This window comes from Anopheles cruzii, chromosome 3 (assembly GCF_943734635.1).
Source record: "Anopheles cruzii chromosome 3, idAnoCruzAS_RS32_06, whole genome shotgun sequence".
Classification (NCBI taxonomy): Eukaryota; Metazoa; Arthropoda; class Insecta; order Diptera; family Culicidae; genus Anopheles; species Anopheles cruzii.
In genome coordinates this window covers 77261838-77275884 of record NC_069145.1, presented here as the reverse complement: position 1 = coordinate 77275884, position 14047 = coordinate 77261838, and the positions used below count along the sequence as shown (strand labels likewise).

Here is a 14047-nt window from a genome sequence, read left to right as displayed (position 1 = left end):
TTGCGGTGGTGGCATAATTATTAAACATATCGACAGGCGTATTATCAACATGTCGCCCATTTGCAAAAGATACCCCCTTTGGCTTGGCGGGGTGCAGAGCGGCATCACTCACCGGGGTCGGTTCGGGGTAGCATTAATTGCTTCCTCGACGGAACGGAGCGGCTGCTGCTGAGAACCATTGTTGCCGGTGCATTGTGATGCCGTGGCTCCTTTCCGGGCCGCCGCGGCCGCCACATCGGACACGGCGACGGTTACAATGTTTGCAATTTGCTCTTCTACAGCCCGGCGGCAGACGTGCCCGATGCCTGCGAGATAGCCGTTCTTTCCCTCGAGTGTCAGACGCCGACACCGGACCGGACCGTGCCCCGACCTGTCAGCTCGCCGCATCTGTGGTGCGCGCGAGTGGAATGCGCGAAATGGCACGGATCGTCGACAACCGGTCACTCTGTCAGTACATCACTGATAGGCCTCCGTCCGTCAGTCGGCGCGCACAGGTCCTTGATGCTACCGCGAACGCCCCGGTCCGTTGGAGGTTGCTGTGTGTGTATTGACAACTGGCGCGGTCCGCTGGAGAACCGTTCTCGCTTTGGCTCTCCGGTCATCTGCACCCCGGAGGGATACAAGAATTAATAGATGTCGATTATGGTGCCCGGTGCCGCCGGACCGAACACCCGGTTGAAACAGAAGGACAGGAAGATCGAATTAAGATACACAGGGTCTCTCGGGTCGGGGGTTTCGAGCAACGCGCTGATCTTGTGCTGTGCAATCCGCGCGTTCGGTTTCCAGCAACATCCGCGCGTTGAAGTCACTCGCACGTGAAACGGAGAAAGTGTACGAAAGCCAACCGTTCGGAATTTGCCTCGTGATCGCTTGGCGTGCCGATCGTTTAGCTATTTTTTCTCCCTTTTTCCGCTACCGAGAAAACCTTGTTTACGCACGCCGAAAGCGAAGAAGCGCCATTTTTCGAATTACACGCCATCTTACACGGCCGGACTTTCTAATGTTTAATATTAATTTCGGGGTGCGCTGCCCATGGCACACTGAACGAGTGAAACCATTACACACTGACGGGCGCACACGGCACACGGTGGCTGCGAAAATGGCGGCCAAATTGGGCTCCTGCTCGAGGCCATCGCATTTTGTGAGGCGCGGGCTTTTAAACTGGTCCGGACTTTTTTTCTCTCAGAGACTACAAGCTCCTGCTGCTGCAGGTGAGGCCACTTTTTGTTACCGTCAACGTGGCTTTAAAAATAAATTGAAAGTTTGCGTGAGTGTTTGCTGTCGTCGATTTTTACATAACGTCCGCCGCGAACCGATCGTCAAATGGTCAACATTCGCGCCGGAATCCCGAACAGGAACCCTTTTTTGTACCATCCTGGCACCACACAATTTAGGCACAATCGCTTTTCGTGCTTCGCTTTTCCCCGAAAAACGACACGGCCACGGTACTGCGGATCACGGACACTTGCCGCTGCGGACTTACCATTTTTCACCATGGCTGCCCGTTGCCATCGACGAAGGCAACACCGAAGGGAATGATAAAGAAGATGCTGTTTCGATACACGCTCTCTCTCTCACACAAGCACAGAAACTTTCCAAGTCACGACGAATCAATCCGAACAGCAACCGATCACCGGCACCGCACGGCGCACCGATCAACCCGTTTGCGCGCTGCTGGCTGCGATTGATCTCCACAGCTCCGCAAGTGTGTTCCAACTTTCCAAATGTCGTGTACTCGCTCTCGCACTCGCAGGCCCGTAGGTCGCACAACACTAGGACACTAAACGGCACGACCGCAGCACTAAGCTTCACGGCTTCCCAGTGACGCCAACAGCAGGCCCAATTCTGCGCGCGTTGATCGTCGTATCGTGTCGGGCGCACACACTTTGTTGCAAAACACACACTCGCTGTTGATTCGCACTCTACTCGCAGCAGCGCCACCAACTTCTGTTGCTTCCCCCAAAAAAAGCCCTCTTTTTGCACCAAGAAAAGCGCCCGGATGGCGAGGCACACACCGATCTCTCACACACTTTCACAAGCGGCTCGCGAAACAGCGCCGGAAACACCCGCGAAACCACGCGGGCAAGTGCTGCTTCACTGGATGATTCTGCGCAGCCTTTCTGCCTTCTGCTGCTGCTGCCAGCTCTCCCCAAGACTTCTGTTCTTTTTTTCCTCCTTTTTTTCCTGTTCAGCGGCTTCGCTCCACTACAAACTAAGGAAAAACACTTCCAGTTCGCTCCAAGTCTCAGGCAAGACTGATCGTACCGATCGCGGACCGTTCGCCGAGTGCCTCTCGCCCGCCGCGAGCAAAGTGAGTGCCCCGCGATCTTAAGTGGGCGAAAAGCCGCGCACCTCACAGGGAGAGCGAGAGAGAAGATGGCCGGGTCGTGTGATGCAATTCTCGTTCGCGTCTCGGACTCTCGGTGGTGAGGTTCGTCGCTTGCTGATCGTCGCGATCTTTCGTGTTGCGCATTTCTCTCGCAGATCGTGACCGTGAATATATCCGAATCGCAACGCGCGTCACTCACGCAACTCGCACCGAGAGAGCGGGTCTCTCTCTCTCTCTCTCTCTCTCTGTCTTTGGCCGGCGATTCCAAGTGGGAGTTGGGAACGCAAAGCTGTGGGTCGATCTTAAGGTCAATCATCCGAAGGGTTGGCACCTTTTCGGGATTTTATTTATTGTTCTTTTCAACGCCGCACCACCCGCGACGCATGAGATTTCACTGGTTGTGAAATTTGTCCCCACGCTCGTTGTTGTCCCGTGAGCGATACGAGCTGAAGTTACACCGAATGTTTATTCGAATTTTCGTGCTGAAGGTCGAAACGAAAGAATATATTTTGAAGCGACGGCATTTTCCGATAGATTAATTCGAGAACGGCAAACAGTCCCCGACCAGGATCAAGAGAAATGCCTCCGTCACGGCACAGCGTCGATGACATCATGTGTCACCGTTTTATGCAAGATCACCCGGGGTTCGATCGCATTTCGGCCCCGCGACCCGTGCTCGGGTTGTGCATTTCACTTCACGCGGCACATGCGCTCAGTGAGTGCCTCTCCGCCGTGCGATGTTTTCTCTCAGCTCATCGCGAAAACATCGCATCGACGTACGGTTGCTTCGTGCGATAGGAAAGACATCAACGGCGCAGAACGCGACGAACCTGCGGCCGTGCGACCGGACCCGGGACTGAACCCGGGAACGGGTCAATTGCACTATTTGTCAGCGGGCCCTTTTCGCTCCGGTCCCGAGACCGGAAAAGAATCGAGATTTAACGCCTGCGCACATTACGGCCCGGCTACATTATCCCGGCCCGGGCCGGAAGGTGCCAAAAGGGTGCGCGCGACGAGAGGCCACAGGTACGTGGAACGCATCGGATAAAAAGGGAAACCACACACATTCCAGCAGATGATGTCGAAAAGACTGTGTCCGGGCATAAAAAAGGCCCAACGACCTGTGCGACTGCGAAAGCAACGAAACGAAGGTCCGCGTTCCGCCGTCGGGTTGTCGGGTTGTTGCCGGGTTGTTTGTTAGCAAACATTGACCCGCATCGAAAGGCGAGCAGCGACACAGCGATCCGGCCGGCTTCGGGCCCCGTTTGAGTTTCGAGCGCCGCCGTTGGGTGCGCGGGGCGCACGCCGCTCCGATGCTGATTTCATATTTTTGTCATCTTTTTCCACCGTCCATTTCTTGCGCTTCATTTCGCTCCAAGGCACCGCACCGGCCAGCGATTGCATGGCCGTTTTTCGGGACGACCGAAGGCTCCTCCCCACTGGGAAGGCTCGAAAAAGTGAACGAAACCTGGCCGAAAAAAACACGAAACGAAACGGAATGTTTTGTGCGAGACACGCACACCAAGGACGCTCGCTGGTGTCGTCGGGGACGGTCGAGAAGGAAGCAGGGAAAACAACCACACAGGAAACGGACGATTCGAACCGCAGGACGGCCGGCCAGCCAGCCAGCCAGCCCGCTTCGGAACACGGTGACTCCGTGACTTCCTCCTCCTGCCGGCATTGTGTGGCGTGGCGGACGCGCACACGGGGACGCGCTACGAGGCGAACAATTCGCCGTCTGGGACGTCCTGGCGGCGATGATACGATGATACACCCATCGAACACTTTTGCTTTTTGTTTCCCCTTTTTTTATTTCATTCCATTCTCCGGGTTTTATCATTGTTTTCTTTCCTTGGCTTTTTTCCCGTCCTCGTTGTTGTTGCTTCAACCTGTGGTGAATCTTCGGCGCGGGTTGTTTCAACCATCCTTCATTCTTACCGTTTTCTTGTGTGTCTGTTCTTATGGGTGTGTTTTTTATTTTTGGTTTTACCCGATCGTCTTATCGCTCCGCACATATTCTTCTGCGCCGTGTATGCATCATTATTATGATCGCTATTATGTTGTTGGTGTACGCCGGAGGTTTCTTCGCCAGGCGCGTCGCGTGTGCACCCGGAATGGCAAGTGGTTTGCGAATTAAGAAGTTGAACTAAGAAAGGGACCCGACCTAGAGTCAACAATTGACTGGCCCCTGGGAGGGCGTACGATCGGGATGCCATATCGATCGTCGGATACATCGGCATACGCGCTCGGTACGTGTTAAATGGAAAATAATTCAATTATATTTCATACCCCTGGACACGGGCCGGATCATAAATCATGGCATGGACCCGGGGCCCGGTCCGGCATTGATTCGTTACACGCCACGGCCACGCTGGGCAGGTTTCCGCTGGGTTCGAAGTGCTTATCGATCGCTGCTCTCGCGTGCGGAATGTTGATGAGTCTTTGAGCCTGCGCTCGGCCAAGAGCCGACTGGGTCTTTGCTTAAGTTTGCAACATCACCTACGCTGGCCGCAGTTCGAAACGGGAGCGGATCCCTGTCCTGTTTCGCGCAGAACAGAACAACTTAAGCAGCAACAAAGCGTACATGACAATGGACAATACTATTTTACACAAAACCTTTCAAACCGCTTCGCACTCGTCTCGCAACTCGAAATCAACAATGGCGGGCCTCTGGGAAGCCGAAATGGAACCAAACCGAACCAGATCCATCGATAGTGACCCACCTCCGATCGATGTCAACCTACTTCTCGGCGCGCCACTCTGTATCGTATGTGGCGAAATGGAAAAGAGAAAAAAGTAAGTAACCCATCACTAACCGATGACACACCAGCGGTCCCCGACCGCAACCGCGCTGCTGCGGCTAACACACGGGACCACGAAAGATTATAGAGCTGTCGTCGTTGCCCTACGGGAAAGAGGCCCCTTCCCGAAACGGGGACGCCTCACGGTATGGAAGCAATTTTACGGTAAATTACGTATTCACCAATTTCTCGTCCAATTCCAACCGGGCGAGCTGCGGTTCCGGGCCCGCCCAGCACGGCCACGGCCGTATGCTAAACGACAAAAACCTGTGGCACCAATCGAGGGCCGGCCCACGGAACAGAAACCCCGCGGAAGGTGTTCCGATACCGGAGAGACCAGAGCGAGAGAGAGCGCGCGGTCACACAGCATCCTCCCGGCGGCGGTTCTCAAATTATCAACGTTTGATGCGATTAATTGCTGATTATTGGCAATCACGACGAGCGAACGAAACTTCGCTGGCCCATCGTACATTCCGTCCGTACATGATGGCGTACACTTCTAACACATTCGCTAGGTCCGCTGGGTCTGAGCCTTCTTTATGGGCCACGGCACGGTCCGACGCGTGGAAACGCGGATTTTCTTTTTTATGGCCATTTTCCCCGTTCCATGTGAAATTCCGCGAGCCGCTAAGAAGAAGGTTCTCAAGGTCAGCCATTAGATACGGCGACGGGACCGCGACCGCAGAAGCCCCGAAGTGTTCGCGCATCTTCCGAGGCTAATGTCTTAGGCTAAATTATGACTCGGAACCTCGCACGTATGTGAGGCCGGCCGGTGTGAGAAGAAGTTTCGAACCCTGCAACCTTTCCGATGGGTGCTCGTGATAAGAGCACATAACGGCGGCCACGGGATGATCCTCCCGGTGGACCTCTCTCTCTCGAATGTGAAGCCTCCGATCGATTGCGACTCCGATCGGAGGTGACGATGTGTGATAATAACGAATAGTTGAACACCGTAGCGAGGGGGAACGAAAAAAACGGCAACAGCACAGTTGAAATAAAAATTAAATGCCCCCCCCCCCCTGAGGCGCAAAAAGTGCTGTGCGGCGCTGCACATAATTTGCGTTCTTCCGCGAATGAGCCTCACGGAACCGCATGGCTACAACCTTTTTTTTACCCATTCCTTCGAGTGTGCAATTTGCGACCGATCGGACGATGCCGCCATCGGGCGAGGCGTCCCGTTGCACTGCCTTGCTCACGCCTTGCTGATGAGGATGAGCCCAGACGCTAAATTTATCCCAAAACAGCTCATCGCACAGCGCAGCAGCAGCAGCATCCAACCTGTTCGAAGGATCCGATATATAATTTTTGCTCATTACAATCCAGCACGGCCACATCCAGTCATCGGGAGGTCAGCCACCACCGGGGTGAGCTCCCTAAACCATTAGGAGATGAGATCATAAAATCTCAACGGCCGTTTGATTGTTTGCTCATCCCGTGTGCGGCGTGATGCGGATGGACATTCTTTTACCATTATTTTAACCCGTTTTTGCCGGTCTTACTCACCGCGATACGGTCAAACCGAACGGAACGGGATGGAGCGGTCAAAGATAGTGATCTCCGTGGATGTCAGCGGCATGTCAGACCGAACGGTACCCGACGATCGTGAGCATGATGCTCACGAAAGCATATGACGCGCTTCCTGGAACACAGGCAGAGAGCTGACACCAGCACAAGATGCGATTATAAAAGTGTTAGTGAGCGTGGCTTTTTTCTGGTTTTGGGTTGATTAATTGCAAAGCATGATAAACGATTGCCGGCCGGAGGCCAGAGATATGGGGCCCGTTGTAACAGTCATCTTAAAGGCTCGCATAACCCAAATGCCAGGACATTGAAGACGGCATTAAAATTAGCAAAACATCCACCCAATTAACAGAGCAGGATTTAAAAGTCGTTAGTGTTGGAGATCGTCACCAGGAAGAACCAGTTTTCCAGTCACCACCAAAAAACCAACTTATTTGTCCACCATTCGAAAAGGACTTATCGTGCAGCCTTCATACTGGTAAAAAATGATAAAAAGCGCAGCGCTAGACATCTGTTTTTAGGCGCGAAGATGCGCTCGAGTCACTCTCGCTGATCGATGCAGCAACGGACATCGACAAATGTGAATATCGAATCGAATGGCACCCCATTGACAGGCGCGTTTGCTTGCAACCAATAATCTTTTCATCAAGCAGGCTACGGCGCGGCACGCATAAAAAAAGCGCCGAATTATCTGATATTAGACAACACGTGGTGTGGCCAAAATTCGCATCGATGCGAACGGTCGAATTGGGCACTCCGGGCCAGAAAACAACACCATAAATTTCGATTCGAGCGCATGTTAGTCGGTCAGCGCGAGACCCGGTTATCTACCCCACGGGGTTGCACTTTGCCACCGAAAGCAGGTTACGGCACAATCGTCCGTCGAAAGGGTGCTCCGAAGCGCCCGGAATCAATTATCTCGATCCCATCCGCCTGACAGTGGGAGATTGTGCGAAGAAAAACACTCCGCTCGGCTCGGCTCGACTGGTGCCACTTCCGGATCACCGGGGACGTCGGGTCAAGCGCAATAGATATGTTGTGCCCCACGTCCACTCCACACCACAACAACAAGGCGTACAGTGGCGAAGGGTTGAAGAAACGGAACGGAATGGAGCGAAGAAAAAACAACAGACAGGCCGCAGCAACAACACCCCGGCAGCGACAATGTCGGCTGCGGCATCGGAATGTCGGCCGGGGTGCGATCCACGATCGACGATTATGATGATTGTTTAATCTTTGCAATCATCATCATCACCGTCTTCGGCAGAGCATGATTGTTTGCGCACGTTCCGCGCCAGCATAAAACGTCGGCCATCGGCCATGCTAGAAGCCGGGTTGAGGAGAAGAAAAAAAACACATCAAAACGTTATTATGTCCGCGCGCGCGCGTGTGCGCGGCTGAAAAGCAATAGATGAGGGGCAGCAAAAACAACTTTATCTAAACTGCCAACCTAACGGCAGATTTCCAAGCGTCGGCGGCCGCTGTCGTTGGCCGTTTTAAATAATTGCATTGCCTTTCGAAGGCGGCAAGGGAATTTCGCCAGCCAGTGGGCGAGACTACGGACATGGCGAGCCAAAAAGTTCCTGCAAAAACCACTTCCCGTACAGCTACATTCTGGCGTTTCCTGGGGAAAACAGTTTTCCGCGAGATGAGCGCTCGCCCGTTGCCCAACCGATTATCATTCAGCAGTTTCAAGATCAACAAGAAAGCGCCCTCATATTCGAAAACGGTTTTCATTTCAATTTCAATGCGGAGCAAACCAACAGTCGAGCGAAAACCGAGGCCAGTTCCGTATCGTTCCGGTGGATGAGACGCGTGTGTGGTTGGGTGAGGTCTGTTGCGGCAGTCGAAGGTGAACTACCTTAGGTGTCAGACAGTCTCAACGGCATTTAACTGAAAGTAAGAAAATGAACCGTTAAAAATGGTTTCAGTTTCTGAATAAATTTTTAGTTAAAAATCCTTGCCAGTTAGTGACAAAACGGTGACGTTGTGAAGTTTCCCGAGATTCTAATTCATGCCGGATACCTGATTAAGTGACATATTCTCCTATTCTATCCTGTCGTTCGCCTGTGTATTTCCCGGTGTCCTGTTTATGTTTTCAGCAAAGCTTGGAAAGGGAAAATTCCAATGGAAACCCAATGGTGTTCCACCTTCGAGCGCACATCAGGCGCGACGCCCGCGCCACAAGGTTTAGGTCGGCGAGCCCACAATGTTGCGGCCGCGAACAAACATCCCGCGCAAACGGGTCACTGTCGATGGCTAATTTGTGGACCAGCTCGACCAGGCGAAGTTATTACAGGTGCTGGACATCAAGGACATGTTGCATCCCGGTAAACATTTACTCCACCCCGGGACCCCGGGCTGGTCACAAATCAAGCAAATTTAATAAACGCTCAGTGTATTAATTGCACCCCGAAGCCGAACCTGACGCCTCGGCCGGCGGTGTCGGTTGCATTTAGCATTTCCCAACCTTCCTGTTGCATCACCATCAGCGGCCTGCGCTGGCACTGTTGTCACCGCTCAAATGTCGGCTCATTTGTTTCTCATCTTAATTCACCGGACGGAGCGGACGGACAAGACGGACAGGCTTAGAACAACAGCACCGAAGGGCGAAGGCTTCCGTTTTGGGCCATCCTCTTCCCGTTTGATCGATGACGATAGAGTGCCTAGTCAGCATTCCTCCGGAACGACATGATGGCTCACGTTTTTGTTGGCCGCAAACGCGCATTCACCGCGGCGAGTGCTTGCCAAACGCTTTTAATGCTTGTGTGCATTAATGAGGAAAATAAATTATCTGTCGTGGCTGGCTGGTGGCCAACACTCACGGGTGATCCTTCCAGCGCCGATGCTTATCAGCAGACTCAGACGTTGGGCTTTTGTTTGGGAAGGAACAGAACATCAGAAGTGTAGTATTTGGCACACACGGACGATAATATGGCGATTATTTGCATGCCCGGGCGCTATGCAGCACGAACGGTGCAAGCTGGGAAAAACGGGGAGAGTTTGAGTAATGATCCTTACAGTTACCGATAATTACTATGCCACAGATAGACAACAAGGCATAAAAAGTGCTCGACGATCTGCGGCAGGTAATGGGTGTCTTACGTCATCGGTTATGTTGATTCTACTTTTATAGCATTAATATTCATCGTTCGCAATAATTTTAAACAATCGCGCCAATCTTTTGCATTAAGTGCCGTTTTTTTATTTCTACTAATTACAGATGTCGTCATTTTTGCAAACTAAAGACCAAATAAAATAATCCTCATCAAGCTGGTGACAGGGGTCGTGTGCCTGGATTCTTACGCCTTGCCGTTGCCGCCAGTAAAACAAGACTTTGATTAATTACGATCGACCCGTATCATGGTCTCCTACTTAATGGTGCGGTTAATCACATTCCCGAAAGCCGCTGACTGCCTCTGCAATCGATTGAACTTCACCGGGGCGCGTAGGAGCAGCTAATTTGAAATTTGTGAAAATTTGCCTACGTAAAATCGGCGATTCCCCAGCCCCGAGCATGGCCGTGTAACTAGGTGTGACATCATCTTGTTGGGTGAGTTGATTTGGCTAATGCCAACAACAATAAGAACGGTTCCAGACCGTTTATGGGAATCCCGATGAAGAGGAGCTTGAGTTTTGAAAATTTAAATTTTTTCCCACATCAACATGATCGTTGACACGCTGACCAGGGGTTCTTAAGGTGAGAATGTTTTAACAAAATAGATTCCTTTTCATAGTCTAAGAAGTTGATATGAAAGAATGCTCACGGTGACTGTCCGCTTAGTATTTATAGCCCCGAAACCAGTCGGTGAAGGTAAACATTCTTTCACCGTTTCTATCGAACGTATAATAACCAGATTAAAGGTTCACCTTTGTTAGGTAGATTTAGATTAAATTGGTTCTTTTTTTCAGCGACACCGACACTAGGAATCGCTGCCACCGCTGCCAGTGATTGATGAGCCCTAGACCTTGCCGCGTCTCGCGCAAAAGGTTTCAGATTGCTCACGGAGGCAATTATGACATCATCGACTTCATACGCAAAATAAGGCAAGGTTCTCTATTTCTAGCCACCCGTCCTCCGGAGCCAAACGGAACCTTCACGTGACAGGCTCGGGATAAAATTGGTACCCCTTGGTTGGCGGCAAGTAAATGGCCATCCGCCTACGCCAAACACTCGACCGAATGACAGGCGGCCGGGCTACAATGTCTTCGCGCCATTAAAACATCGGTTTGATCGGCCCCCCCCCCCCTCCCACGAGGGTGTTGTGCCAGAGCCAGTCAGGGCCAACGTCTTCGGTGGCGTTGCATTGCTTTTTAACGCGCCTAACTACGCAACGCACAGTGACCATTTCCTTTCCAGTGCCTTCTTCCAGTGGATGCACGCGGAATTACCAAACGCAATGCCCACGAGGCCGGATGCGTCAACCAGATGCGAATGAGTCAACGTCGGCTGAGTCGCTGGAAAAAGCATTCACCAAAAGTCCAATTTATTTCTCCTTTGGCTGCGCTTTTGAATCAGATTCTTCCTCCGAAAGCTTCTTGCGCTTCTCGTGCAGTGCCAACAAAACAGCCTTCACGAAACAATCCGTCTGAGCCCGCCGCCCGGTGGGTGGGATTCCGAAATTTGCATAAGACAGCAAGACGCGATTTTTCTGTTTAATTTATAATCGCACCGAACCCTGCGTGCAGCATGAATAGCTTGAACCGATGACATCACTTGGGTCGCATATGCGTGCGTATTCGATCTAAATTGAACCCCTGTCCCCGGTGGGGCTCCAAGGCACATTTGTATTGCAGCCGCCCCAAAAGCAATGGAAGTGATCTGACTTGACACATACTCCATTTTTCAGGTCCACCGTTTCGAAAACAAACGCCAACTAGGGAGCCGCTACGGAGCTCATATGCCAACCCAACCTTGACTTCCCGGCGTGTGTGTCATGTCTTATTACGGGGGCACCGAAATGGAAGGCTCCCAAGGAGCTTATGATTGATATTTATCTATTTATTTGTTCTTCTAATGCAATGCATAAAAGTGAAACTGTGTCTGTCCTCCGAAGCATCCTGAAACCGAACTGAACGGCACGAACTCGTTTATTCAGCCGAATGTTTAAAGCGTGGCTAGCAATAACTGACTTAACGGCTTCAAATATCGGAATAGTGAAAACTTGAAGGTTCAATTATTAGATAACTCAGAAAAGCATAACTACTCCTTAACATTAAACCTTTTCTATGACTTTCCGGACACTAGAAGCTAAAGAGATGTCTTTAGTATGTTGACTAAACAAAAGCTTCATTATTTTGATTAGACTCCATGTACAATAAGGGTAAATTGTCTGTTCTCAGGGCGGTCTCCTATTACTCGTCAACCGATCCCGGCCTGATCCTCATGGCTTCACCTTTGCTTTTCTCCTGCTACTTCCATGGTCAAGAATCTAGTCCGAATCTCAAACCCACTTCTAGTCCCGTCTTAAGAACTCGACAGGTCCCAGTTCTCCGCAAACTACATTGTAGCATATTGTTGGCATGTGCGTCTCCCGAGCACCCGGGAACGGGACTCGTGGGAGAGCGACCGGACAATCTGCGGCCGCTTGATTCAATTACCCATCAACTGCGTCACCCCATCGGCTCATTGTTTGGTCATTCGGATGAAGTAATTACGGCGTCGTCGGCCTGGCCGCCGTTTCGTTCGGCAAATCGCTCGCGCGCAAAATGAAAACCGGCGCAATTACATTTGTTCGGATGATAACATAATTAGCCCTACGGCCGGCGCGAGTGCAGTCTGCATCCGTAATGATCGCTAGATCGCTGCTCCTTAAAGGGACCCAGCGTGGCTGGCGTCCGGGTCTCCAGACGACTCCATTACCGTTGGCGGGGGGTGCACGATAGGTAGAGATACTAGCTACCAATTCCGGTATTGAAGGTTCTCAGCGCGCTGCGATCGTGATCGCAGCACGCGGCATACGCGCCCCCGGGCGCCCCGACAACTTCGTATTGCTTTCAATTAAAACATTCGATAATTGTAAAATGTTGTTTTACTACAACTTAAAAGGTTTCTTCACGCCACCACCCGGCCCGCCGACCGTTGCGTGTGTCCGAACGGTGCAGGAACGGTCTGAAGTCGTAGCACCCCTAATGGTGATCGCGGCGACACGAATCCAGCTCAGCCTCGGCCCGGAGCCGGTTGTTCGATGCATCCACTTTTCGTTAATAGCCCGTCGACGGAGCCGGAGCCGGTGCCGGAGTGCTCAATCTTGCCCCGCGGGGTCAGAGCCGTCGCTGGATGGGGCGCGTGATGATAAATGTGGATAGCTCATCGGCAAATAAATGGGCCTCCGGGAGCACTGTCAATATTGATTATTCTTCACCGATCGCTCCCGATCCTCCCGCGGTCCAGGAGGTAATGCAATTATGCATTCGCACGAAAGGCCAGTCAGCTCTATTTACCCACAATATCTTCATCTGTGGCCGCCCAGCGCCGGTTGAGAAGAACTCTCAGGAGCAGTTCTTCTGCCGCGCAGCAAGAATCTAGTGTTTGCGTAGTTGCCAAATTTCGTGGAGTGCGCTCGACCTCCGGTGTAGGAGTCTGTCCACTACGGAGATGTTTGTCCGGATTTCGCAATTCCGCCGGGGCGACCGAATTGCTCAACCACGGACGGCTTTCGAAACAAACGCCCGTCGTCGGCCGGTGGTCCGGTTTCCGGATTTTCCGTTTTTGAACCGAACCACCCGTGATCGATCCACCCACAAACGGATGACCATTTTCGGAGGCCTCGGCCGGGCCGAGAGTGCTGGGTCGCGGTGAGTAACCAAACCCGTTGCGAAACCGAATGATACATCGGTCTGGAGCGGCGGACCTGAAGTTCGCCTCCGATACGGGAAAGACACAAACGCCGACTCCAGCTGGTCCGTTGACCTTTTCGGTGTCGCCCGTTTGCGGCCGGCGAGCGACTTCGAGTCACCCAGTCGGGTTGTGAAGAAACAACTTTTAAACACTCCAAAAACACCGATCATTCGCTCGCCCAATGATTGCTCGGTGGATGGCCTTCGTAACGTTGGGTGGCAAAAAATCATTAAAGCTCTTATTGTTTTCCGCCACACGTGGGGAGGCTAAATTAAGTTCCACAGCTGTTGCTGAACTGATGGGGGATCGATTTGTTAGCAAATCTGTACGGAAATGGGGCACTGCCGAAGAAATCCAATCAACGCAATGTTTTTTTTCTTGGGTTAACTATCCAAAGACACAGTAAATTCAAATCATTCTTATAAATTTTGTTTGTTTTATTACGTTTCGAAATTTATTACAGCTTCCGTTTCAAAGGTCCACGGAGCGCAACCTTTACGCAACGCTTTAATACGGTAAATAAATATGAATTAGTTATTGAACGAGGGAAGTTCG

At 51.8% G+C, this 14047-nt stretch overlaps 1 protein-coding gene across 1 annotated transcript in view; it reads right to left on the bottom strand.

The window, feature by feature from the left end:
* The window catches only part of LOC128269881 (uncharacterized), a 122453-nt gene extending 120894 nt beyond the window's left edge, over positions 1 to 1559 (bottom strand). Inside the window, 1 exon segment of the mRNA XM_053007285.1 lies at positions 1484 to 1559. Within this exon segment, the coding sequence (XP_052863245.1) occupies positions 1484 to 1486 (3 nt within the window). The 5' untranslated portion in view covers positions 1487 to 1559.
* Between the last annotated feature and the right edge of the window lie 12488 nt (positions 1560 to 14047).